General features: G+C 37.0%; 2 protein-coding genes across 3 annotated transcripts; both read left to right on the top strand.

Annotated features, from left to right (window-relative positions):
• Positions 1-1,805: 1,805 nt before the first annotated feature.
• LOC122300191 (PTI1-like tyrosine-protein kinase 3) lies at positions 1,806-7,792 on the top strand. 2 transcript variants are annotated; one of them, XM_043110679.1, is made up of 8 exons: positions 1,806-2,033; positions 3,184-3,364; positions 4,337-4,590; positions 4,720-4,846; positions 4,953-5,226; positions 6,879-7,011; positions 7,134-7,220; positions 7,316-7,792. In XM_043110679.1, the coding sequence occupies exons 2-8, from the start codon at positions 3,247-3,249 to the stop codon at positions 7,433-7,435; spliced, it is 1,113 nt and encodes a 370-aa protein (XP_042966613.1). In that variant the 5' UTR covers positions 1,806-2,033; positions 3,184-3,246; the 3' UTR covers positions 7,436-7,792. The 2 variants fall into 2 exon arrangements, with proteins under 2 accessions (XP_042966613.1, XP_042966612.1); XM_043110678.1 differs by lacking the exon at positions 1,806-2,033 and adding an exon at positions 2,069-2,437.
• Positions 7,793-23,865: 16,073 nt separating this feature from the next.
• Positions 23,866-26,285, top strand: LOC122300190 (protein EMBRYO DEFECTIVE 1674). The gene is made up of 4 exons (XM_043110677.1): positions 23,866-24,102; positions 24,204-24,280; positions 24,740-24,884; positions 25,318-26,285. Exons 1-4 carry the CDS (start codon positions 23,893-23,895, stop codon positions 26,032-26,034), a joined length of 1,149 nt encoding a protein of 382 aa, XP_042966611.1. The 5' UTR covers positions 23,866-23,892; the 3' UTR covers positions 26,035-26,285.
• Positions 26,286-27,761: the final 1,476 nt, after the last annotated feature.

Here is a 27,761-nt window from a genome sequence, read left to right as displayed (position 1 = left end):
ATTGTTCTAGATAAATATATTAGAATATTTATGATGATATTAACACTTTATTTTATGTGTAGGATAAAATGGTTGCTATACATGCTTAATTTACATCAGATCAAAACTCCTCAACAAATGATGTTGAGATTTTTACACAAGTTCTAGGTCAACTTTTAGGATATTTGAGGGGTTTGGGTCGCTATGTAAAACTTTCTCCCTCTTCCTCTTCTTCCGAGTCTGCCTCTGCGGCCTTTATAGTGCAAGAGAATTCAAATCGCAGAATCGAAGAATTGGTTGCAAGGCAGCATAAGTTAGAGGCTCAATTGGAGAAACAAGGAGAGATGGAGACGGCTCAAACAACATGAAGAACAACAAGAATAGTTCCGGAGAGAAATGCAATTCTAAATGCAGCAGCTTATGCAACAGTACAGGCCTCTAAGCAACTAATAATTTTTTACGTATAGATTATGACATTATCTAATTATGTATGAATAATGACAGTCTCATGGTTATTTATTAGTTCGCACTTATTATAAAACTTTCGTGAGTATTAAATAGTTTCTAATGTATGTTTTTCAAATATTATGAATGTTAATTTGGTTTTTTATTATTATGGGGTTTTAATAAAATAGTATTCGTTCGAATGACCATGTAACGTTCGAACATTATTGATTGAGCCGTTCGAACGATATCAGATGATAAAAGAATGTTCGAACGCAATTTATTATCGTACTGTTGAACATAACTTCAACACCGTTCGATCCCTTTTACCGTTTGATCTGTTCCTTTAACATTCGAACGAAAATCTATGTTATATCGTTCGAACGTTATCAAAATGTGTGATCGTTTGAACGTGTTTTCATAATCGTTCAATCAATTTAATTTCGTTCGAATGTACAATAGTAACCATTCGAACGTCATTTTGGAATGAAATTAAACCGTGACAAAAAAATAAACCGTTCGAATGGTATCAAATGGTCAATTTTAAAATTGTCCCTAAAGATATATTTTTAGACGAAATGGTGATTTTCGTCCCAAAATATCTTCTAGGACAGTGATGTAAGGATGACCTTGGGATAATTATTTTCGTTTCAAAATATTTTCTAGAACGAAATTCCCACAATTTGGGACGAAATTTTTCGTCCCAAAAAAACGTGTCTATTTTTTTTTTTTAAAGTGAAATTTCATTCATTCATGAAAACGGACAATTACAACTTTTAACTTGCAAAATACAAGTTAAATACTAATAATTTCTTGCTCTTCAGTCCACAAATTTCTTTGTGACTGACAGGGTCTTGTCTAAAAAAACGTTTCTATTATTGTGTATTAATAATTTTTTTTTTTGTTTATGACTAAAAATGTTTAAAAAATCTTTAAATAAAAAAATAAAAAAATTAATTATATTAGTATACACGTTTTTTTTTTTTTTGAAGGATAGTATACACGTTAGTAGACAGCACCTACCATCGTCATATATATATATATGAATCTAATTTTTAGGGAAAGAAAGGAGAGAGAGGGAGGTAGACAGAGACGTCAGACACAGGGCCATATATATATATATATAAAAATATATATGAATCTAATTTTTAGGGAAAGAAAGGAGAGAGAGGGAGGTAGACAGAGACGTCAGACACAGGGCCATATATATATATATATATGAATCTAATTTTTAGGGAAAGAAAGGAGAGAGGCAGGTAGACAGAGACGGTAGACACAGAGCCATGTGATTCCGCATTGTAGTGTTAAAAAATACTTCCTATGTATATATATAGATAGGAGGTGTATAAAATTACTCATATATATATATATATAGAAAATATATATATAAACAAAACCAAAGCTGTGATTTCTCTCTCTCTCTCACCTATCCCCGCGTTGCCTCTCTGTCCTCTCCCTTCCGTTCCGTCCCTCTAGTCTCGACCCCCCGCCCCAAAAGCAAAGCAATACCAAAACCTCCCTGTATTTACAAGTACTGAAGGCATCTCCTAGCTGGAGATTTAAGAGCGATAGCAAGAAAAACGAAGTTAGGGGGTGACATAATTTGAAAGGTATTTCTATTTTTTGTTTTCTCGTTCTTTTTTTAACTCTCCCTCCGATCCAGTTTCTTTTCCGTTGCACCTAATGGTGTAATTTCGGTTCCGATCTATAGGCTAAGTCTTGCCTAATCTTGGCCTTTTCCAATCTGTCTCTTCCTCTGCCTTATATGACTCTTTCTTCCACAACCCCACAATTCAATCAACTTCCTTTTCTCCCTTTCATGTGGCATTTCTTTTCGATTGTAACGTTTTCCTTTTCTTGTATTCTTTGGTTCTTTTTTCTTTACAATTTATAAAGTGTAGATCCGTTTTGTTTCTGGGTTGTGTTTTTCTTTTTGGTTCACTCGTAAAAATTTGAAACTTGTCTGTGGTTTTTCTTTATGGAGGGCGTAGATTTTCGTCGGCGTGGTTTAGTGGTAAGGATTAATGGGTTCTTGTCATTTCTTGGGTTTTTCTCTAGAATATATAGAATTTTAAAATGCTATTTTACTTTGTACGATTTTTCATGGATACGGTATTCGGGCTGTGAATTCTTCTCCTTTTGTTGTCTTGTGCGTTGCATTTTTTTTAGTCTGTAGTTGGTCCTCTTTTTTTGGCAATTTAGATAACTCCCAGGTTTTACCTAAAACAAGAAATTGAAAAAAGATCCTAATCATCTTTTGGATTCTTGATAAAGAAATTTATTTCATTACTCTATCATATTACTTTTAAAAGTAGTATGTGATACACCCAAACATTCTTTGCTCTAATGCTCTGGTGACTTTTTTTACACCATTAACTGGATTTTTTTTATTTTTTATTTTTTTTATCATAATATTTTTAGCGGGCTGAATTTTGGATTTACTTATATATTAGTTAAGTTAATTATTCTTTTAGCACTGGAAGATGTTTCAAAGTGAATGTTTATGCAATAAAGGTGGATTTTCGAAATGATTTTGGATGTTAGGTAAGACGGTAGCCCGTAGGCTGTGGAGGCTTTAAGGCAGCTGGTTATTTTATCGTTTGAATGCTTTTTGCATTCTCGGAAGATAACCATGTTTGCTGGGTCATTTTCCTCATTGTTTTTCCTTTTGTGGTTTAAATTATCTGTTGGTTGATAGCAGATACTCTATCCAAGGCCTCACCTATCTTTACGACTGACCTTGACGGTGTAACAATGCAGGCACATGCTCCTCCTCCTGGTTACTTTGTTCATCTGGAGGATACTAGTTCTGAACAACACTATATGAGTAAGAAATCCAGGATGCGTCGGTGGCTTTGTTGTACTTCTCAAGTAGAAGAGTCGTCGTACCCCTCAAATGAAAATGAGCGCCTGAAAAGCCCAGGGAATCATACAGATGGTGGTATGTTAACTCGATTCTAACTCTATGCTTCTGCAAATTTGCACCATGGAAAATGAAAACAAATATTACTGCTGATTTGGTTCTAGTAGTAGAAGGTTAGTAGTACATAAAAGAAAATGGTAATAGAAGGTTAAAAGTGCTGTAACATTTGTAGTTAGGTTTTCTATTATAGCTTAAAGTAAGCATTGGAAACCCGGAATGTTGATCTCTCATTGAGGAATTATATAGTAATTTGGTCTTACGTAGAAGAAGAATAAATAATGTTCAATAACCTTGTGTTCGTGAACTTCATGCTTGGTGGGTCATTGAATTGTATATAAGCACTTAGGATTGGGGTTCAAACCATTTAAAGTTAATCTCTTTCTTTATTCATGATTAAGAACAGGCTAGATCTATTTTTATAATATTTGTAGAATTTTTTTAATCCTGGTTGGAATGCAGTTCATACTTGTGTACTCAATATTGACTTTTGCACAATTTCTTGTCACTGTTGTAATCATGAGCTTCATGAAGAAGCTTATCGTTATTTGATTGACATACTTGCCATGCTACTTTTACCTTATCACTTTTCTAATTTAGTTGGAACTGTTGCCATAACTCTTAGCAAGGAGTTATTCCTGAGCTGGTACTAACCTCTTCCTGGTCAGGATAAAATATCTCTTATCTGTATATGGCTAATCAAAACTACTAACAATTGTTCAACCAATTTATCAGAGAGGGTGTTTACGTCCTATTTAATGTCTTTTTTTTCGTCTGACTTCTGACATATTTTTATTCTTCTATCTTTAATGTAGATTTGCATTATTATGAATTTATAGGGATTACTGGATATAATTGCATCTAGTAATCTATGATGATTTCTGGTCTTTTGTATGCCTGCTCTCTATTTTGGAAATCCAGCAATTGATTTTGCATTATTGAATTCTTAAGCATTGCTTCTATTTCTTTCCTTTTTTCTCTTTCGCACTTTAGGGCCCCAAAGAGGTGCTAAGGTGTCACCTCCTGTTAAATCTGAAGTACAAAAGCCACCACCACCTATTGAAGTGCCTGCTTTGTCTCTGGATGAACTGAAAGAAAATACTGATAATTTTGGATCGAAGGCTTTGATTGGTGAAGGATCCTATGGAAGAGTTTATTATGCGAACTTAAGTAATGGGAAAGCTGTTGCGGTGAAAAAGCTTGATGTTTCATCTGAACCTGAGTCAAATATTGAGTTCCTATCACAGGTGTGACCTGAACTTTCAATTAAATATAGATTCAGTATCGTATCAACGTTCATATTGAAATTTAATTTGATATACGACTTTGCTTTAGTTTGTTGACATATCTGACTGCCTTGGTATCCTTTATATTAGGTTTCTAGGGTCTCGAGAATGAAGCATGAAAATCTTGTTGAGCTACTTGGTTACTATGTAGAGGGAAACCTCCGTGTGCTTGCATATGAGTTTGCAACCATGGGATCTTTACATGACATATTGCATGGTAAGGAAAGCCACTCTTTAACTTATTTCAAACCTACAATATAGACTCCCCAGAAATGATATTGTGGAAAATGGAACATTGATGTGTTCTGTATCAAAAATCACAGGTAGGAAGGGAGTTCAAGGGGCACAACCAGGTCCAACACTTGACTGGATGCAGCGTGTTAGAATTGCAGTTGATGCAGCTAGGGGATTGGAATATTTACATGAGAAGCTTCAACCCTCCATAATACATAGAGATATAAGATCTAGCAATGTGCTTCTATTTGAAGACTTCAAAGCCAAGATCGCAGATTTTAACCTCTCAAATCAGGCTCCAGACATGGCTGCTCGTCTCCATTCTACAAGAGTTTTGGGAACCTTTGGCTACCATGCTCCTGAGTAATGTTTATGAAAACCCTTTTCTTTTGTTTATTCTGTTATTATCTTTCTGCGTGAAATGCTTGTTTAGATACTTTTGTGCTATGCTCACATTGTTTATTCACACTCCATATGGCTGCAAGCCCCATATAATAATCTTGAGGGATCAGTTTTCAATTTGTTGACATTGACAATGTGAAATCGATCAATTATCTTTGCTAATGGAAGGCCTAAACCACATGGCATATATTCCAAAAGGACTAGTAAATGATACAATTGTATCCCTATTGGAACGTCATAAAGAGCAAGAACTTCTCTTTCCCAAGCAATGTGGGATCCCATACACCACTTACCATTATCCTTATCATATGGGGTATCACAATCTACTCCCTTTAAATTCGCGATGTCCTCGTTGGGTCTGTCCGTTGTATGTAGCATGGCTCAAATCTCACATTTCTGGTTGGGATAGACTCTAATACCATTTGTGACACCCGAATGGAAGGTTCAAATCACATGGCCTATACTCCAAAAGATTAGTCAAGGATACAATTGGAGCAATGTGGGATCCTATACACCACTTACCCTTATTCTTATTATATGGGATATCACAATCTTCTTGCCTCATTTCTTTCTTCAATTTTCTATGTTAAGGCCATTGCATCCATCCCCAAATAAATTATTTATACTACTTTTTTTCTTTCATTTTAATGGCTCTATTTAACTTTGGATTATTAGGTTGGAAAAAATTCTCTTAAGACAGGAATAACATTAGTAATTCTTGAGCCAAATTACACTAGGACAGTTGATACCCAAAGCATGCTGAAAGGGGGCGACTGATAAGCCCAGAAGAACATTCTAATAGTAGCAATTACCTTAAGAGGGATGAAACTTTGTGGGCTGGGGACCATCCTCATGAGGCAGAGATCACTGTTTCACCCTCTTACCTTTCTTCCTCTTTTCCCTTGTGGGCCACTCACAAGTAAAACTAAATAAATAAACAAAAAGTAAGAAAATTTTTTTATTTCTATGAAATAAATAGTCATCAAATGTAGCCAATGATAATCAATCAAGATTGTTACAGAAAATGAGATTAAGATGAGGAACGTATATTTCATCAATGCAATCTTATGTTGTCTTTGTTGCCCTTTTGCTGTAGTGTCTGCCTTTCCATAGTTTTTTCCTATTTAGATTGGTTTCCTGAGAGGAAATAGAAACTTAAGAAATAAATAGCTGCTGAAAGGATAGAGGGTTAATATAAGTATCTACTTGTTAAAAACAAAAAAGGATTAATCCAAGTTTTTGGGAAAAAAAAAAAAAAAAAACAAAAATTCTCGAATGGGTTTCAATTTTTCTTTTTCCAGTAACTTTTTTCTTATCAAAAAGTTTTTGGAAAAAAAATAAAAAAATAATACCCATTTCGAGATTTCCTTGAAAATCTTTCCGTGGAGCTTGTATTGGTAGTTTCCCTATTGTGCCTGCTCAAACTTAATTAGTCTTCATTTCAAAAGAGCCTAACCACTTGATGGTTTGCAATAGCTTAAGTAATCTTTTGGCCTTCATATTTTTCCTTTAATAGCAACACATGGTAGTCTAATTGGTTCTGAAGTGAACTTGAAGCTTCCATCGACTATGAAGGATGTGGAATGATTTATCCTGTGAAACAAAACTTGCAGGTATGCAATGACAGGACAGTTAACCCAGAAGAGTGATGTCTACAGCTTTGGGGTTGTTCTTCTAGAGCTTCTGACTGGGAGGAAACCTGTTGATCATACCATGCCACGGGGACAACAGAGTCTTGTGACTTGGGTGAGTTTCTCTGCTTAGTTTCTTTTGGTGATATCATTTTTATTCTTTTTTCTTGTATGTCATTTTCTCCCACCACTGTTTTCTAATACGGAATGGTATTACAATGAAACTCACTTCTATAGGCTACTCCAAGGTTGAGTGAAGACAAAGTTAAACAGTGTGTAGATCCAAAACTGAAGGGAGAATATCCTCCTAAAGGAATTGCCAAGGTCGGTTGCTCACTCCCTCTCTCTCTCAAACATATGAACTCTCTTTGTTTTCATTTAATAGTAGCTTACAATATGATTGTGCTTTTGCAATGCAGCTGGCAGCTGTGGCGGCATTGTGTGTGCAGTATGAAGCTGAGTTCCGGCCGAATATGAGCATTGTCGTTAAGGCTCTGCAGCCACTTCTGAAGTCTCCTGCCCCAGCTCGTGATACTTGAACTTGGTTTCCTTGTGTTGGAATTATCCCTGTGCACAGTTTGGTTTTATTTGTCTGCGGACTTCATCAATTTCTATATATATTCAAAGAAATTTTCGTATATGAGATGAAATGTGTAGGAATGAATTGGCCCTTCGATGCCATTGCTAAATTCTGTTGCTGGTACTGCATTGGGTTCTGAAGTCTGGAGTATTTGCCTATGGATTGTGTGTGATGTATATGCTGGTTGCTGGTACTCCTTGTATTTATTGTCTCCTCCTGTTTTGTACTCTGGTTGGTTGGGCCATATACATGTATTTTTCTTAGTTTTCAATTTCTGATTTAGCAGAACAAAGTGGATCTGAAATATAGTTTGCAACCCGACATTGTTGCTGCTGTAATAATAATACCAACCGGTGGAAATAGATCGCTGATATGTCCATCGAAGAATTTGAAGTGAGTAAATCAATGAAAAGGAGCCTCTGATCCCTCCAAACCAGAATAGACTCACCTCCTTCCCCGTTCTCAATTCCTGTATTCTCACTCTTGTATTTATTCCCTCTTTGTTTCCTATTCCTTATTGAGCAGTTCTACACAGCTACCTCCCATTTTTTCTACACAGCACACTTGAGCTTACGGGTAAATTTTTTTTTTTTCTTTTTATATTTATCCTAACCTACTAAATGTGGAAGACATTAAGAATCCCAATGCCTCACAACCCTCCAAAAGATCCCCAAACTTCGTCTTCACAACCCAAGTCAAGTCTTCTTCTTGGTAAATTCACAACCCTCCAGAAAATTCCAATGCCATACAAAAAAAAAGGGTTATGTTTATGATCAAATAATAAGAACATATGCATTGGATCTAGGGGTGAGTTCGGTCCGGTCCGGGGAGGTCTTGTGGATCGGACCGGACCTATTTGGTCCAGGGTCTTCCCAGACCAAACTCCATCAGGACCGGTCTGGTCGGTCCATTAGGTCCAAGGTTGATATTTTTTTTTTTTTTATCTAATGACATTTTTTTAATACTTATGTAATTATATTGTAATATATTTAATATATATACATATAGTATACTATTATATATATATTAGTAATATGCTAATACTATTAGTCTATTAGTAATAATATTATAACTAATAAATATATGTAATAATAACTATACTGGTATTAATAACTATACTAGTACTAATACTATAACTAATAACTATATGTAATGATAGTAATACTATATGTAATACTATATTAAATAATAATAATACTCTTATTACTAATACTCTATGTAGTTATAGTGATTTAATACTAACATATTATATATTAAGCTAACTATACTAATACTATTATAAATTTACAAATATATGATATATTATAATTTATTCTATAACTTTTATAATATGTTAATACATTAATATATATTCTAGTATTATATATATATTTTTGATCGGTTATACTAGTACTATATATTATAGTTAATAGTTATACATTAAAGAATATAGTAATACATTGATACTAAATATATATAGTTATAGACTTATAATGATTTAGTTATTATGAATTTATGATTAGTATAACTATATAATTGTATTAGTATTAGACTATTAATAATTCAATTTGGCTATATTATATTAGTAATCTTAGTTATGTTGAATCAATTAGTTAGTATAACTATATTCTACATCATTAGTATTAATATAAATATTAGTATTAGTTATAACTATATAGCCTATATTAGAATTGAGTTTTAGAGTATATAATAGACTAATAGTATTAGTACAACTATATAAGTATATTGTATAGCTATATATTAGTTTTAATTATAGTGATTAGTATAATTATATAATAGTAGACTATTAGTATAACTATATATTAGTATTAGTTACTGTTATGGTTATTTAGTATATTATAATTTATATATTATATTTATACTATAACTCTTATAATATATTAATGTATACTAGTACTATATATTATAGTTATATATTAAATAATATAATAATACATTCATACTAAATATATATAGTTGTTATATTTCTAGTGATTTAGTTATTAACTTATTATGATTAGTATAACTATATAAATTATAATAGTATTAGACCATTAATATAGCTATATATTAGTAATATTAGTTATGGTAAATTAGTGCTTTAGTATAACTATATAAGTATTAACCATAATGATTTTTATATATTCATTAAATATAAGTATAGTGATATTTAAATTATATTAATTAAAGTGATAAATATACTATATAGCTATACATAGTATTAATTATAGTGATTAGTATAACTATATAAATTATATAATAGTATATTAGTATTAATAGTAGACTATTAACATAGGTCACTATAGCTATTGTTGAAGTATTAGTTATAGTGATTTAGTATAACTATATTAGTATAACTATAGTCTACACTAGACTATTAATATTTTTTTATACCATATATAATTATATAATTAATTATATACAATTATTATATAAATAATATATATAAATAATATTTTTTTTTTCTATTCGGTCCGGTCCGGGATGAAAAACCCCCGGACCGGGACCGGACCAAATCCTTTCGGGCCCTTAAAAATTGGAATTGGGACCGGTCCAAACAATATCGGTCCGGTTGGTTTTGCCGGTCCGGACCGGTCGATGCTCACCCCTAATTGGATCATCACTTCTTTCCCGTCGATGACTCTATTGTTTTGGAGTCTCCTGAGCAAGCTAACGATTATCGTCGATCTCGAGTCTCTTTAGCTTTTTCTATTTGGCTCGTTTCGGTGATTCTGTGTTGTTTCAATACCCTCATTGAGTTGAAACCACTTGCTTCCTCATGGGCTACCATTGCTCTAGGGGACATTGGAAGAAAGGAGCACTTTGTCTCATCCTGCACTCACCAAAAATCTCACCTTTAAATATCTTGCTAGAATAAAAAAATTGGGACAATCATGTTTGTGTTATGGGTATTCTGCGCAAGAAAGAATATGCAAGAATTGGAAAAATAATTCAAGAACACAAGAGTGAACCATACGGAGCTAACACAGTTTATTTTGAGGAAAACTCCACACTTCCAAGAATACAATACCTTAAAAGATGATTCAGATGGATCCCATTCTATTCTTCCGACTATTTATATATAAATGGTAAGATCAAAACGCACCGTATGACTATGATACAGAAACTCCCCATTTTATTAACTTCCCCAAATGACTAAGTCTTCCTTCCTCAATCACAAGGTCCAAACCCTTTGCCGTCTTCAATTCCTTTCACATACAATTCGGTATGTTCTTAACATTCTCCCCCTGCTTCAAAAGCCTTGACCACACAGGCTAATGATTTCTTACAGAATTTCTTTCTCTTCCTCTATCAAAGGGCCAATAAGGTGGCAATACATCGAGCAACTGGAGGGTGAAGTACCTAACAATCCATTCAGTCATTATATCAAATACTTTGCAGCCAAGCTTCCAATACTTGCATTTTGCACAGACATCAAGTGTAGAAATGTCCAAATACAAGTCAAAAGCCAACACAGGTTTAAGAGATTATCTCTGGGGAATCTTGTGAACACCAAGAATTTCGGAATTCATGAACATGAATTTCAAGTGTTCTAAAGTACAATACTTGAGTTATTACCATTTCCAAGACTTGGAACATGTTCTAATTTTCTGATTTCTCATATTCCTGCTTGCTTTCCATATTCTCAACTTTATTTTTAGTTAAACTATTTTCTTCAAATGACTTTGGAGCATTAGTAATATTTTCTTCAAATACATTATTCCCTTCAAAATCATCACCAAGAGAAGGTTTAACTTCAAGACCTTCAAAATTATCACCAGGAGCAGGTTCAACTATTTTCTTATCTTCCTCCCTTATAAAATTCTCTTCTCTAAGCCTCCATGATCTTTGACATGCCATTGAGTCAAACAATTGCTGCTATAATTTCAAATACAAATTTTGATTTTGATTTTTGATCCATGTCATCAACATTTCAGAAATTTGATCCAAGCGGTCATTAATTTCTTGTGTATCTTCTTGATGAATATCGAGTTGCCTCTGCATTTTCTCTTGTTGCTTTTGAAAATTTTCTTGGTGTAACGTGGATTTGGTGTAGTCTTCTATGAGAGGATCAACCTCTCTTATGTCAATTGTTATGGGTATTCTACACAAGCAAGAAAATGAAAGAACTGGAACAAGAATTTAAGAACACAAGAATGAACTACACAGATCTAACACAGAGTTTATTTCGAGGAAAACTGTACACATCCAAGAATAGAATTCCTTACAAGATGATCCAGATAGATCACATTCTATTCTTCCAACTATTTATATACAAATGGTAAAATCAAAACACACCATATGACTATGATACAAACACTCACCGTTTTATTAATTTCTCCAAATGACCAAGTCTTCCTTCCTCAATACAAGGTCCAAACCCTTTGCTGCCTTTAATTCCTTCCACATACACTTCAGTATACTCCTAACACAACAATGTAGTTATTGACCGCTTGGATCAGATTTTTGAAATGTTGATGACATGGATCAAAAATAAAAATCAGAATCGGTAATCGAAATTCTTGGTGTTCACAAGATTCTCTAGAGCCTTAATCTCTTAAATCTATGTTGGCCTTTGACTTGTATTTGAGCATTTCTACACTTGATGTCTGTGCAAAATGCAAGTCTTGGAAGCTTGGCTGCAAAGTGTTTGATGTAATGACTGAATGGGGTTGTTACGTATTTCCTTCAACTGCTCGATGTATTGCCACCTCATTGGACAATTGATAGAGGAAGAGAAATAAATTCTATAAGAAATCATCAGCATTGTGGTCAAGGCCTTTGAAGGAGGAGAGAATGTTAGGAGTGTACCAAAGTGTATGTGGAAGGAACTGAAGACGGCAAAGGGTCTGGACCTTGTGATTGAGGAAGGAAGACTTAGTCATTGGGGGAAGTTAATAAAACAGGGAGTTTTTGTATCATAGTCATACGATGTGTTTTGTTCTTACCATTTGTATATAAATAGCTGGAATAATAAAATGGGATCTATTCGAATCATCTTGTAAGGAATTATATTGTTGGAGGTGTAGAGTTTTCCTCGAAATAAACTCTATGTTAGCTCTATGTGGTTCATTCTTGTGTTCTTCTATTCTTGTTATAGTTCTTGCATATTCTTGCTTGTGTAGAATACCTATAACAAATGTTAGGAGTATAACTAAGTGTATGTGGAAGGAATTGAAGACGGCAAAGGGTCTGGACCTTCTGATTGAGGAAGGAAGACTTAGTCATTTGGGAAAGTTAATAAAATTGGGAGTTTTTGTATCATAGTCATACGGTGCATTTTGATCTTACCATTTGTATATAAATAATTGGAGAAATAGAATGAGATCTATATGAATCATCTTGTAAGGAATTGTATTCTTGGAGGTGTACAGTTTTTCGAGAAATAAACTCCGTGTTAGTTTCATGTGGTTCATTCTAGTGTTCTTGAATTCTTGTTCCAATTTTTGCATATTATTGTTTGTGCAGAATACCCATAATAATTGATATTAGACATAGGTTGATTCTCTCATGGAAGACTAAACTAGATCCGCGTTACGCCAAGAAATTCTGTATGAAATCATTAGCCTTGTGGTCAAGGCTTTTAAAGGAAGGGAAAATGTTAGGAGTATACCGAAGTGTATGTGAAAAGATTTGAAGATGGCAAAGGGTGTAGACCTTATGATTGAGGAATGATGACTTAGTCATTTGGGTAAGCTAATAAAACAGAGAGTTTTTGTATCATTTCCATACGGTGCATTTTGATCTTACCATTTGTATATAAATAACAGGAAGAATAGAATGGGATATGTCTAAATCATCTTGTAACGAATTGTATTCTTAGAGGTGTAGAGTTTTCCTCAAAATAAACTTTGTGTTAGTTCCGTATGGTTCATTCTTGTGTTCTTGATTTCTTGTTCTAATTCTTGCATATTCTTGCTTGTGCAGAATACCCATAACAAATGTTAGGAGTATACTAAAGTGTATGTGGAAGGAACTGAAGATGGCAAAGTGTCTGGATCTTGTGATTGAGAAAGGAAGACTTAGTCATTTGGGGAAGTTAATAAAATGGGGGTTTTCGTATTCTAGTCATACGGTTCATTTTGATCTTACCATTTGTATAAAAATAGCTGGAAGAATAGAATGGAATATATATGAATAATCTTGTAAGGAATTGTATTCTTGGAGGTGTAAAGTTTTCCTCGAAAGAAACTTTGTGTTAGTTCCGTGTGGTTCATCTTGTATTCTTGAATTCTTGTTCTAGTTCTTGCATATTCTTGCTTGTGTAGAATACCCATAATAATTGGTATTAGAGACAAGTCGATCTTCTCATGGAAGACTACACTAGATCCACGTTACACCAAGAAATTCTATATGTAATCATTAGCCTTGTGGTTAAGGCTTTTGAAGGAGGGGAGAATGTTAGGTGTATAAGGCAGTGTATGTGGAAGGAACTGAAGATAGCAAAGGGTCTGGACCTTGTGATTGATGAAGGAAGTCTTAGTCATTTGGGGAAGTTAATAAAACAGGGAGGTTTTGTATTATAGTTATACGATGCGTTTTGATATTACTATTTATATATAAATAGTTGGAAGAATAGAATGGGATCTATCTAAATCATCTTGTAAGGAATTGTATTATTGGTAGTGTAGAGGTTCCTCGAAATAAATTCTGTGTTAGTTCTGTGTGGTTCATTCTTATGTTTTTGAATTCTTGTTCCAGTTCTTGCATATTCTTGCTTGTGCAGAATACCCATAACAGTTTGGTCAATGAGAAACAACGCAGTAAAAGAAATGAAAACTTGATTGAAAACTTAGATCCATTGATTTTTGGATTTATTGGTTTTAGAAATAAATAAATAAATAAATAGAAACTCTATTGAAGACCTGGCACCATCTATACGAAATGAGGAGGATGTCAATCATGGGAGGAAGAAGAAGGATTTTTAATTCGGAGAAAGAAGGTTTTTCGTCTATGGATTGCTCCGTGACCTGGCTCTCTAGACTATCTAGTCTAGATTTGCCACATAAGGTGTGCATTGTGGGACACAAAAACTAGCTGCAAAGAAGAATCTCTTATCCTTATTATGGCCATAGTGGTTGCACACCAAGTTGTGGCCTTAAAGGTCAGCCAGGTCCGAACTAAGGCTGTTACTTTTTTAGAATTTTTTAGTTTTTAACTTTTGTTATTTTGACTTTTTCTAATGTTATTATATTATTTTCTCAAGAAAATTTGAAGTATGTTATTATAATTTTAAATTTGTTATGAAACTTTTTATTTCTTTTCCCAAAATCCAATAAATACTTAACTCAAATCATCTCACTACTATTTACAAACCACCTTATTCTATATATATAATAAGTTTTATTATCCTTTTCTACTTTTTAAATATATATATTTTTATTTGTTTTTTTAAGTACTATCTTATTTTCATTTTTATAATTTCCAACAACTTATATATATATATATATATATATATATATATATATCAAAATATGTAAAATCAATCCAACAACCTAAATTAACTTCATTGTTAAACACAAAGTATCAAAATAAATACAAAATCAACTTCATGTTTGTATCCAACAACCTAGAAATAATAATATATAAAAATCTATAAATGGTGAGAAGAGGTGCATGGAAAATACTATTGGCCACAAAGAGAGAAAATAACATTAAAAAAAAATTAGATATCTAAGTTATTATTTACCTGCATGTATGGGCAATTATTATAGGCTTTATAGCTCCTAACTCAAATAATTTATATCTGGTTATTCCAATACAGATTAGTTTTTCCACACATTAGGCAAATTTTAGATGGCATTGGAAATTTTAGATGGCACAAGCTAAGCCAATGCCAATGCCAATACTCTAATGTACTCTCAAATTCTGAAAAGGCAAAACTTTAAAACCAACTTCAAACACAAACCTAGAGCTCATCAAGCACAAACATCGAGGACAAATACGTAATTTTATTCATCAAACACATTAAAACCTCAATGACAAAGAGGTAATTTTTTTTTTTAATCAAACACAAACTATTATTCACATACGGATAGCCGCTTTTATAACAGAAGAGATATATACAAACACACAAACATTCATGGATATATATGTAGTTACCTCAATTTGTGTTGATTTCATCTTGATGGGCTAGGCTTTAAGATGATTGACTGGAAACTTTTATATTGGTTGTTGACGTTGTGTTTTGTACGCCTAAGGGCCAAGCTCTCAAAAGTGTGGGTCTTCATTCTTGCAGGCCTATAATCACATAAAAGAATTCAGTAGAAGGTGGCCCTAAGGTGGCCAGGGAAGCCTCTGATACCTAAGTTAGTGATAAACCTCAAAATAGTACTAGATGAATGGGATTCAAGCAAGAGAGTTCTTGATCCTATTTTTTGATCTCTTTACTTGATACCTGAGGGTCTTTTTTATACCCTAACTCGAGGGCCAAGGGCCATGCCCTGTGGCTAGGTGGAGGGATGTTCCCCAAGAGTCCCCTTTGCCATGCTTTTTTTAATGCGGTGTGGCCCTCTGGGTGAAGTAATTCATGCGGCGTGATCCCCTAGTATTGTTTTAGAGTTCAGTCCTATCAATATGGTAGGTTTTCTTCTCCTTTCGTTGGTGTAGCTTCTCGCAACCCCTTAGAAGGACCCCTTGACCCAACTCATACGGGTTGTGAGTCCCTGGCTAGGTCGTCGAGGGACTCGACCGGCCTAGGCCTTTGGGTACTGGGCCTGGATTTTTAGGCCCTTTGGGGTGTGGGAGAGACCTCCCTAATGCTCGATTTGAGCTGGTTCTCTTGGGCCTAAGGCCCTAGAAAAAATCACCCCAATAGTTACCCCACCAATTCTTATCAGGCTAAGCTGATGGGAATTCCTTCTGTCTCTATCCGATGTTGCCACTTGTCGCTCTTATCTAGCTAGCTGAAATGAAGACATTCTCTTCTGATCATTTCAAGTGTTGTACCGTGGCCCTCCCTTGTTTTTCCCAACAAAACTCCCAGAGATTTGATCCAGGTACCCAATGACAGTCGTTCCATCTTTTTCATAATGATGGCTGTCAGACGTTTTATTCCTCTTGTTGCTGCGTGCGTGGGTGGGACTTGAATCATTTTTATTTTCCTTACTCGCTAGCGTACTGAGAGCTAATTTTCACTCCTTCTATAACTTTTGTCACACTCTTTCCACTCTCCTTTTATTTCATTTGCTCTTCCCTTGCCTCTCCCTATTTTCCTATCTCTCGTTGTGTGCTCGTTCTCCAAATGGCCGCCCAGAAGTCTACTAAACATGTAAGTCTCGACGGTTAGAGACATCCCTGAGGCCAGTGTCTTGGAGTCAGGTTACACTAGTCACTTTTGGCATTCTAAACCTTTCTTGACTTCCTCTGATGCCTGGTCTTCACCTAATGTGTTCTTGACACGGTGGCCTTAAAGGTCTCGGTGCCTTGCGAGGGGGTGCTCAACGTTGATGGCTTGGCATCATGCGTTGCTCCTTCCCCAGCATGTTCTCCTATGGGCTAAGACTGCATTTCCCTCGCCCGGTCCATGAAGTCCTACATCACCTTAGGCTGGCTCCCGCCAAACTCCTTCTAAACGCCTAGTGAATCCTGATCTACTGCTGCATTTTGTGGAGGACGACTCTATTGAAGTTAGACCCGGAGCATGCCGATTTGACTTATCGTGAGTTCCTCTTAACTCACAATGTGAAGAGAGGCGCTAGGGATATCTGTAGTTTTAGAGGGATGAGCACCCTCATAGTGTTAGAGCCACGGTACCGTAAGGTTTCGGACTGGACTGGTAAGTTTTTTTTCTTGTCCAGCCAAGTATGGGAGTTCTCAATGTGTCAGTCTGGCCATGCCAAGTTTTCGATCAAGGCTTTGTGGGGTGTTGTCCCTAGCAACAAGGCCGTGTGATTGACCGCTACGTCTGACGAGCTGCGCCATATTACAATCATTCGGGATTGGGCAACATAGCACCCCCTTCTCGTCCACTCAGAAGTCCTTCTTGGAGAGGATAACCTTGCTGCGTTCCTTCCTCCTATGGGTCACATCATCCCTTTCACCCGTGCCATCTCTATCCATCCGCCTGATGCATCATTGAAAAAGTGGGTCCCGAGCCTTCCCATAGTAAGGGGAAGAAGGTCCACTCATAGGCTAGCAGGGCTAGGAACAACCCTGCATTCCCTCAGAGCCCCAAGACAAGGGCAATCGGCACCGAGTGCCCTGGGCCCGTAGTGCTTGCACGAACTCTTGCTTCCTTTGTGCCTCTTGTCAAGCTAGCTCGGTGTCACGGGCGAAGGGAGTCTCTCGATCTTGGTACGTCTGTTGTGCCTTCTTCTTCTGTAGCATTGGTGATCGAGCCTACTATGATCCCTAACCTTGGGGCCTCGATTGTGCTTGTGGAGCCAGGGGACATGACCCAGAAAGGGAGTCTTATTCAAATGTAGTTCTGGGGAGCTCTTCTAGACAAGGCGCCTCGCCAATCCCTTGTGGTGGAGCCGCTTCTATAGGTAAATGTGGAGATATCTCTTTCTTCAGTCTCCACCACTCAAAACTTGGCCGGGGAGACCCTACGGCGGGGTTGGATTCTACCAAGGAAGGTATGTCTGTTCAAAGTCCCTCGAGGTGGAGTCTCTACAGGTAGCATCCCATCCACTGCTATTGTTGCTAGCCTGTTGGTGGGCACAATCACAAGTTTCAAAGGTAAATGGTCAGTGGTCAAACCTATTGTTCCTACATCGCTGAGTTTAGGGGAGACAGTGGTGGGCGCCAAGGGTCCCGAAGACACGATCCAAGTGACGAGGAGGGGATATCACCATTCGTAGCTATCCCACCGCTTGTGACCAAGGAAATCCCCATTTCCTTAAGCGATGTAGGTTGGACAGGAGGCCCCTAAGTAATGCTAGGGGAGTAAGGGAGAATTAGAGGTCGCCTCCTTCAGGTGACTCGGCCGAGGCTATTCCTACATCTCCTCGTCTTGACGACAGATCCAGGTGAGCAGAGGCCCTGAAGCGAGTGTCCATGTCACTACGGGACCTTCTTTTCGAGGTCTTTTTATTGCTTCATGTTCTTCTTTTTGTCATGCTCTCTTTCTTTCATCTTCTAGTCTTCACCTTCTTGCTTCTACTTATGCAGGTTACAACAAGTTGACTAGTTGGTTGAGCATATTGTGAGTGGCCGAGAGGGAAAACCTGGAGCTCTGATCCATGGCGAGCAAAGAGAGAGAGAGTAGAGAGGTTGTCTAGAGGCGGAGCTTGTGTTGCCTAGGGAATGGGTCTTGAAGGCCCAGGAGTCACTTAGCAAGCTCCTGGAGTTGCAGGACTTGCTTCATGTGGAGACCGAAAGGCTAAGGAGCCTTCGAGATTTTGATGCCCAGCGGCTCAAGATGTTGGAGGGGGAAGGTTTGACCTTGTTAGCTATTACAGAGGATCGAGGATTCTTGCTCTTTACGGCCAAGGTCAGAGAGGAAGAGGTGTTGACCGAGTTGGGGGTGGCTCAAAAGAGGATAGTTGTCCAAGATATGGTCATTCAAGATCTACGGAGCGAATTGTCTTGGGTGCAAAAGGTCCCCACTTGTGCAAGAAACCAGCTAGGGAGGGCCCTCTACGTCCATAATGATGCTTGGTACCACGGATATATCGAAGGCCTTGAGAGGATGTGCGACTACTTCATCTTGAATCCTCAAGAGAGTTCCAAGGCATTGGAGGCGCACTTGAGTGATGTTGATCTTGAAGACCTTGACCCTGACCTTGTTGCCCTTAATCATACAAGCAAGATTGTGTGGGTGATGATCCCAGATGCTTTCATGCCCACGGATGACGACCCTCTCAGGAATGCAATGGGTGCTGACTTTGAGAGAGGCAGCTTCGAGGGGATCAGGGTCAACCCTGCCGGGCATCGGCTAGATTCGAGCGCCCCTGAGGTGGGCCCTATTGACTTCGAAATGGGCCTCAATGCCTCATTCGATTGATCTTACCTTTTCTTTCTGTATATAGCATGATGTAGCTTCTTCACTGCTTGCTCCTTATCTGTATAGACCATGGTGCCCAATGTATTATTGTATGTTGTATATACATTTTGCCGCGACTATCTTCCTATATTTTTGGTTTCATTCCTTCCCGTTGCTTGTTTTGCCAGGGTTGCCTATTTTGTTTAGCATGCTTTGTTGCGCGAGGTCCCTTTCTCAGGGAAGAGGCATGAAGCCTCGTATTCCATGCCTTGTTTCTTCTACCACATGGCAATCTCAGGCTTCCCAATGACACAAGTTTAGTAGTCAATGCGCCGCTCACAAATCTTCGAGAGTCTCTGGTGGTTGGTCATTAATGCCTACCCATTACATCTCCCTCGCATTGATGGTGCTAGATGCCATTGGTAGCACGTGTCACAAGCTTTGTGCCTAACCATTTGTGAGATTCATGTCGGATCTGGTGGGACCGTGGGATATGCATGCTCCCTGAATCTTGGGGAGCGTATCATCGTACGTTGCCTATATAATTCCTTCCTGCCTTGCCATTTGCCATCAAACTTTCGTTTTTGCCCTTCAAGCGCTCACAAACTTCTCTCTTCTTTGTGCTGGATTTTCTCTTGGTTAACCTTGACTCTGATGTGCCTTCTGGCTTCGGGCCAAGGTTCCTTTACAATGTCCGCAAACTTGTGTTGAAGTGGGCATTTGGTGGCTCTTTATGACTTTCCAAGGAGACTTTGTCAGAGGTCATGCTGTTTTTTGCTATGAGGTGTGTTGCAAAGGTATTGCATGCCGAGCTTAGTAGCCATGCTGTTAAGTGGTTTTCCTTATCTTAAGATTCGTTGTGTAGTCCACATTCTATCATTTCATCCTAACTTGTTCCCATGATCAAAATGGATCAGGGAATCTCACTTGGGCCTAGAGGGCAAAGGGGGACTCCTCACGACTTAAGCCCATTCTGGTTCAGGCGCATCCTCTCTGGCCAGAGAGGGAGAATGAGGGGGGCCTTACCTTGGCAAGGGGCCTTCATCGAGTTCAACTCAAGCTCTTCACATTACCTCCACCTTTGACTTGGGCGGTGATCACAAGGGAGAAGCCTTTATTTGCTACTTCAACGTGGAGACTCTAACCTGTGTGGAAGTGGCTTTGATTGAGGCTAGTTTCCTTGATGGTCATCCCCAAGTTAAGGGTTTCAGTGCGCTTGGGCTTGCCCTCTTGTCTTCACCTCTTCCATACTTCTGGGATGGTGCCTCTCTAGTGACCCCACCAATGTTGTCTTTTTTACTAATGGTACTATTGTGTACACCACCGAGTTTGACCCCACCTATGGATCATTTCGATTTCTTTTTTCTTTGTATGCTTTCCTGCGAATATGTTGTAATCTTCCTCTTTGTAAGGATTCCGACAGTTGATGAATAAATTGCTCTTTGTTTATGCCTTTTGCATTCTATTGCCTTTACTACTATTATTATTTCTTGCCACCTTGTCAAATCATGTTCTGCTTAAGCCCCCCCTGTGTTGATAGTTCGTTGGGGGCTTGGCTCTATTTCTTCCTGATGAGTGTATAACTTCCTGTGCCATGAGGGCAGGCTTGCCTGTTTTGCGGCACCCTGTTGAGCCGAGCGGTTTGCTCGCTCGTGAACTTTCGCGTTGGTTGAGCATTACTTAGGCCTGACTTGGCTGGTTGATCATCACGCTTGGCGAGAAGGGGACAACCCATAAGTCGGGCATGCCTCATTGACCCTCACACTTGGAGAGAGGAGGTTGAGCGGCACATAAGTTGAGCTTGCCCAGAAATCCTTTGCAAAGGTTGAGCAGCACTTAGGCTGAACTCACCTCGTTTACCCTCACGCTTAGCGAGAGGGGACCTAGCGGCAGGTAAGCCAAGCTCACCCAGATACTCTGGAGGAGGTCGTGTGGCATGTATAGTCAAGCACGCTTCATTGACTCTCATGCTTGGTGAGAGGGGGTCGAGCGGTATGTAAAGCCAGACTTGTCCAGATACTCTGGAGGGTGTCATGTGGCATGAATAGCAAGGCATGCCTCTTTAACCCTCTCGCTTGGCAAGAGGGGGTCGAGCGGCATGTGAGCCTGGCTCGACCAAAAATCCTCTATGGAGGTCGAGCAGCACTTAGGCTAAACTCACTTCGTTGTCCATTGCGCTTGGCAAGAGAGGGTCAAGCAACATGTGAAGCTAGGCTCACCCAAATACCCTGGAGGAGGTCATGAGGCACGTAAGCCAAGCACACCTTATTGACCCTCATGCTTGGCAAGAGGGGGATGAGTGGCATGTGAAGCCTGGCTCGCCCGTCTTGTGACATGTATGGCCGGGCATACCTCGTTGACCCTCGCACTTTGCGAGAGGGAGTTGTCTTCATATGTGTGTTGCAAGGGTCAAACCATGATATGGACTATTATTAACATTCACTAACCTGACCTATCTGGCCAATGTGGGGAAGTTCTGAGCCGTTATCCATTAGAGGAGATAGTCTTTTCAAAGTTGTTTCGGATAGCCTTGTTACTATCCCACACTCTTTCGAGGGAGGAGTAGAGGTGCCTCAGACAACTCTCTCCCCATTCATTTCCTTGGGAGAGGTAATTGGTCGACAGTCCTAGAGCTGGATTACTCTTTGTCGTGGCAGGACGGGGTAATGTTCGGGCGGCCTCAGGACCTAGCCTACTCTCTTTCAGGAGGGTCGAGATGGCTTCTGGCTCATCTCACCCTTTATCACTCCTTGAGGAAGTAATATGTTCAGGCAGTATGTATGACTGAACTTGCTCCCATCGGTCAATGCTCATGAGTAAGGTAAGTTATTGGGTTGTTAAAAACAAGCCCGCACTCTACCGAGGAAGAGGTTGAGGTTCCTCAATACGCTCTCCCCATTCATCCCCCCAGGGGAGGTAATTAGTCGATGGCCTTAAAGCCGAATTACCCTTCCTCGCGGCAAGATGGGGTAATCTATTCGAGTAGCCTCAGAACTGGTCCCGCTCTTTTTTGCTGCGAAGACCAGACTAGCCTTGAGCTAGTCCTACCTGTTGACCCTTGCTTGGAGATAGTCTAGTCAGGCAACGTCTTACTGGATCCACTCTCATCTATTGATACTGCAGGAAAGGTTGGTGAGGATCGGGCCAGTGCCTTGCCCACTCTTCATCGCAGTAGGACGGGATAATGTACCCTTATTCTCTCTCCTTTTTTTTTTTTAATTCTTAAATATCATTATTTTTAATCATTTTTCTATTCATTTTTTTGTTTTGTCTCAACTCAAGTTTGTTATTTTTGAAACGTATATTAATTTTATAAATTGTCAATTCTTTTACCACATGTACGTTTCTAAATCCTCAATTCTTCAAGAGACATCCTAAATAGAAAAATCTCGTACAAGCTTTTCTAAATAAATAGATCACACTTTACAAAGTTTGAAAAGAAAATATATTTTAATAAGATTTATATTTTTACAAAAGACTTATATAAAATTTATCTATTTAAAAATTATACATAAAACTACTCATTTTTAAATAATTGTATAGACCGTGGTACACACCTCATAAACCTTTTTGGGATAGAGTTCTACGGTTTGTACTACGGCATGTACAATTATTCAAAAATTGTAGGTTTTCAATAAAAATTAGGATCATAGAGAAGAATTCCTCCTCTCTTTTTTTCCTTTTTTTTTTTCTGTGAAAATTTTAACATTTGGTATAAAATATATATTAAAAATTAAAAGAAATTATAATATTCTCAAATCAGATATATTTGAAAACATTATATACATTGTGATTTAGCCTTAGGCCTAGTTTCGTTTCACAAATCTTTTAATTTATTTTATTTTAATATTTTAACACCACTTAAATATAAATATTTTTTAAATTTTAACCTTCTACTTTTTAAATTTTTTATTTAGTCATTATTTAATCATTTAAAATAAAAAAACTTCAAAACAAAATTATGCTATAAAATAAAATCACTAAATCAGCTTTATATATAATTGTATATATTATATATAAAAATTATATATATATTATATATTTTTATATATAATATATATTATTTATATAATATTTAAAATTTAATTTATATATTCTTTTTAAACCAGTCCAATTTCAAAAAATACATAATTAAAATCGGATCGGATACAGCCAATTTGTACAATATAAAAACCGGTCTAAATCCAATTTTTTAATTTAAACTTTCCTCCCAATAAAGCTTTCAAATATCACAATAAACTTTAGAAAAGAAAGAGAGAGTTGGACCTGCAAAAGTCATAAATAATTAGATAAAATTAAATATATAAATTGAGTAACGTTACGTATAGTTATAGAATATGTAAATATTATATAATTATTTAAAAAGTAAACTGAAATTTATTATTAAAAAATAAATTTTTAATAAATTTTATATTTATTTATTTAAAATAATTACATAAGGTGATAAATGCAAGTATCCTTTCTCGTAACAGTTTAACCGCGCCGCTTTCTCCTTCATCAGCACATAAATGCAAAAAAAAAAAAAAAAACCCCGCAAAAGGAGTGTTCGATTCCCGCCTTTCTGCCACACAGCAGAAGAGCCAATGTCGAAGGCGAGAAGAAACTCGATCTCTGCTACGACTCTCATCCCAAAAGTATCACCCAACTCCGAGCAGAAAAATCCGAACACGATAACCCGAACTCCCACCACAATCCTCTCTTCCCCGCTCTTCAAATCTGTACAGATTTTGCCCCCTTTTACAAACTCAACAAGCATACTCTCTCATTTTCTGAATTTATTCTTTCTTTCTCCTAATTTTTATTGCAAATTGTTGTAAAGGTGTTATTGCATGATTGGTGGCTGGTAAGGGCTCCTCATGGGAAGGGTTTAGCTGTTGGAGGGGTTGCTTCGTTAGAGTAAGAGGCTTTTGTCTTTTCATATGAAGTTTCTCAAAAGATAGGTGTCCGTGTCTATATGAAGAAAAATTTTATAGTTCTAAGAGAAAATATCAAGAATTTGAAGGAAAATGAAGTTCTGAAGCAAATATCAAGAATCTCAGGAAATTGAAGTTAACCCAAAAAGGGTTTTTGGAGGTTGTTTAGGTTTTGTTGTAATTTCACTCTCAATTAAAGTTCAATACAAGAAAGAAAAGATCAAGTTTTCTGTTTATCTGATTGCTAAATTTTATTGTCGGTTTGGAAAAGAAATGAATGAATGAAAATTTTTCTGACTTGTGAAAGAAACGAGAGTTTTCGTATGATATTTCAATCACGCTATGGTCAATGTAAAACTGAAACAAACAAGAGTTTTGCAACCCTTTAGGAAATGAAAAAAATCTATATATTTGTTCTTAAATTCTTTTTGTTCCTTTACAGGAGAGTAGGAGTAAGAATTTTTTGCTCTGCTGCAATTTCCCATAGACATGATGCCACCACTCTTGATACAATGGATGGCATAAAAATTACAATCAGTGGTTTCATAAATAGGTCTCGGACACATCAAAATGGTTTTCCATCTGAGGTATATAACTCCTCTTTGATTAGTTCTTTCCTATACTTTCAACGTAAAATTCAAGAGTACATGAGTCAGCTGCATGATATCATGTTGGGTGTATTTGTTTCTTAATGATTAAGCTCGACTCAAGTGAGGTAAGCCTTCTTCCAAACTACTTGGAGTAGTGAGATGGGCTGGGACCCTAGGTGGAATATGAATAAATGCAGAAGCACACTTTTAAGACTGACACTGAAATTAAATGGAGGACAATAGTATTGTAATGTTTCTGTTCCTTGTTACCATACCCTTTGATTGACATTAATGTGATATTAGCCTAGTTCACCTGTGTTTTTCCATTACTGCTAGACTTATTGTATATGTAATTGTATATGTATGAAGGGTTTCTAGTTCAAATGTTGTTTTAATTCAATATCTGTTTCTTATTGATTAATGTGGAAAGGTATGCAATCGTTTCCTGCTTGGATTTCCCTATAACTGGGAAGAGTATGCTGTTGGTTGTTCCAGTGAAGACTCTACTGACAGAGGTGTTTCAACAAGGGTTTCTACTTCTGATGACTCATCTTTGCGTTTCAGAAGAGATGGAACTTTTCCATTTTCTTTAGTAGATCTCCCAGTGACTAGGATAGGTGATCTTTTAATATCCACTTTCGGAGATCGTGAACATCGTTTGATAACAAACAGCATTTACAATAATATACTGGGAAAATCTAAGGGTAATAGTCAATCTGGAGTAAATGACACTCCACTTTGTCAAAAGGAGATTAAGGTTGATCATAATTCCGACAATGATAATAGTGGCTTGAATTCAAGGGATATGACAGGAGTAGAAAATCAGAAACCTATTTGTCATTCTGAGATCAGTATGAATGCCCTCACCTCAACTAGAGGTGTTTCCACCAGAAGCATGACTAGATTGAAGAATTCTAGATTGGAACAGGAAGACAGACTTTCACCCAACCCTCACACGAAGTGTAACTATAGTGATCAGGCTACCACATCCAATGCTGCTAGAAACATGATTGAAGTGAGTGTGCCAAGAAGAGCTACAAAGGTGGGCCGTCCAACAAAATTATTTGGAGAGGACAAATGTGTCTCAGGAATTTCTGCTGCATCTGTCAGAAGATCAAGCAGGAGGCTGATGATTATGAAGAAATGATATGCAAGGAATATGTATTTACATGAAAAGAATGCCCCAAATGTACGATAATCACAACCACAAGTTAGTTGCCAAAGGGGGGGTGGGGGAGAAAGAGAGAATCACAACCCAATGACATTTAAATGCGTTTTTCCTTGTGATTGATAATAGTTTACTTTGTATCAGATATTGTATTTAGTTTAATTAACTTTTTTTGTTCAAAACATACTGCAACTTCCCTTATATTTATGATCTTTTCATTTGTTGTAAGATGACAAAGACTTGGAGCCCCTCTTCGACTTTTATATCCTGAATGATCCTGAAAGTTCATTAAATCACTCTCGCAATGTCTTTTTTATTACTTTTAAGATTCTTCAGGTTGATGAATGTGTGAGCCATTTTGATGGACGTCTTGCGTCTTTCCCTTTGGTTTGCAACAGGAGGTGGTGTCAATAGCATATTAGATTTTCACCACCCCCCGTGACATTGTCTACCGAGTTGAAATTAATAACAAATTCCCCAAGAGTAGCGAGTTGCTGGGGAACTCCTACCCCGCGTTGCAATCGAGGGAGGAGCCCATGGGGCTCTAATGTGAGAATGATCTAAAGAATATTCTTGAAATCATCCCACCTAGCCACACGCCTTGTGCGTTGGGGCACCAGGGGAAGGTGCTGGGCTGGTCGGATAAAGGATGATGACTCCATTTACTTATGTCTTAGTTTCTATAAAGTTATAAAAAAATGCTTTAGCCACAAAAAGATTTTATAAATATAAATTTATAAATTGACATAATTTGATGTAGTACGTTAAATTGTTAAGTTATTTTTATTTTTGTTATAGCAGTAGCCTACGTAAACCTTGACCATTTATAGTTTAAAAAGTTTTAAACTGATGCCAAAGATTAGGTGCCTATTCAAAAATATCCCTCCAAGTGTCAAAGTATTTTTAGTGACAGAAAATGTTAACGTGACACATAACTATCATGTCATAACCAATAAAAAAATGACACGTTATATGCATAGTTAGCGTTTAAAATAATAAGAATGCACCATTAACATGCTACATAAATTTTAAAAATAATAATAAAAAAAATAAAATAAAAGGGCTAGAGCCACCACTTTGGGCAACCCAAATCCTAAATGAAACTCTTATGTTTACTCTAGAATGTATAAATTGGAGTGTAACCCCTGAGTCAACGAAGTACAGTAGGCGGACCTCAAATGGATCATTTCTAAAGGATACTAGAGCAAGGTTGCACCTAAAACTAGTAGGTGCATATATGTGTTGTGTGTGGTGAAGGTGAATATGACGAACTGTTGCCCAAGGATAAGACTTCACCTCAGCCAAGTGGGTCATAGGGCGATGCGGTAACTAGCAAGGAATACATGCTGCATAGGGTAGCTGTGAGGTATCCAACCATATTGTTATAAGTAAGATAAGGTCATAAGTAAAAGATGTGTATCAAATTGTTCAAAGTGCAAAGGAAAAAGAACTCTATCACGTGATATTGAAAAGTCAAATTGCATAAGTGAATTTTCTGTGTCAAGTATATGTCCATACATTCATTTCATGGTTCGCTTTTGTATGCTTATATTATCTATTATATGTTATTTGTTTACTTATTAAGATTTCTAAAAACCTCACCGTGGTAATTTCCACCACCATTTCCAACTTAGAATGGTAGAAATTGTGATAGGTACGCAAGACCTTAAGAATAATGAATGAGATTAATGGGCTGATAAAGGATG

Source organism: Carya illinoinensis, chromosome 2, assembly GCF_018687715.1.
Source record: "Carya illinoinensis cultivar Pawnee chromosome 2, C.illinoinensisPawnee_v1, whole genome shotgun sequence".
Classification (NCBI taxonomy): Eukaryota; Viridiplantae; Streptophyta; class Magnoliopsida; order Fagales; family Juglandaceae; genus Carya; species Carya illinoinensis.
The sequence above is the reverse complement of the archived record's forward strand: the minus strand, read 5'-3'. Positions and strand labels throughout refer to the sequence as shown.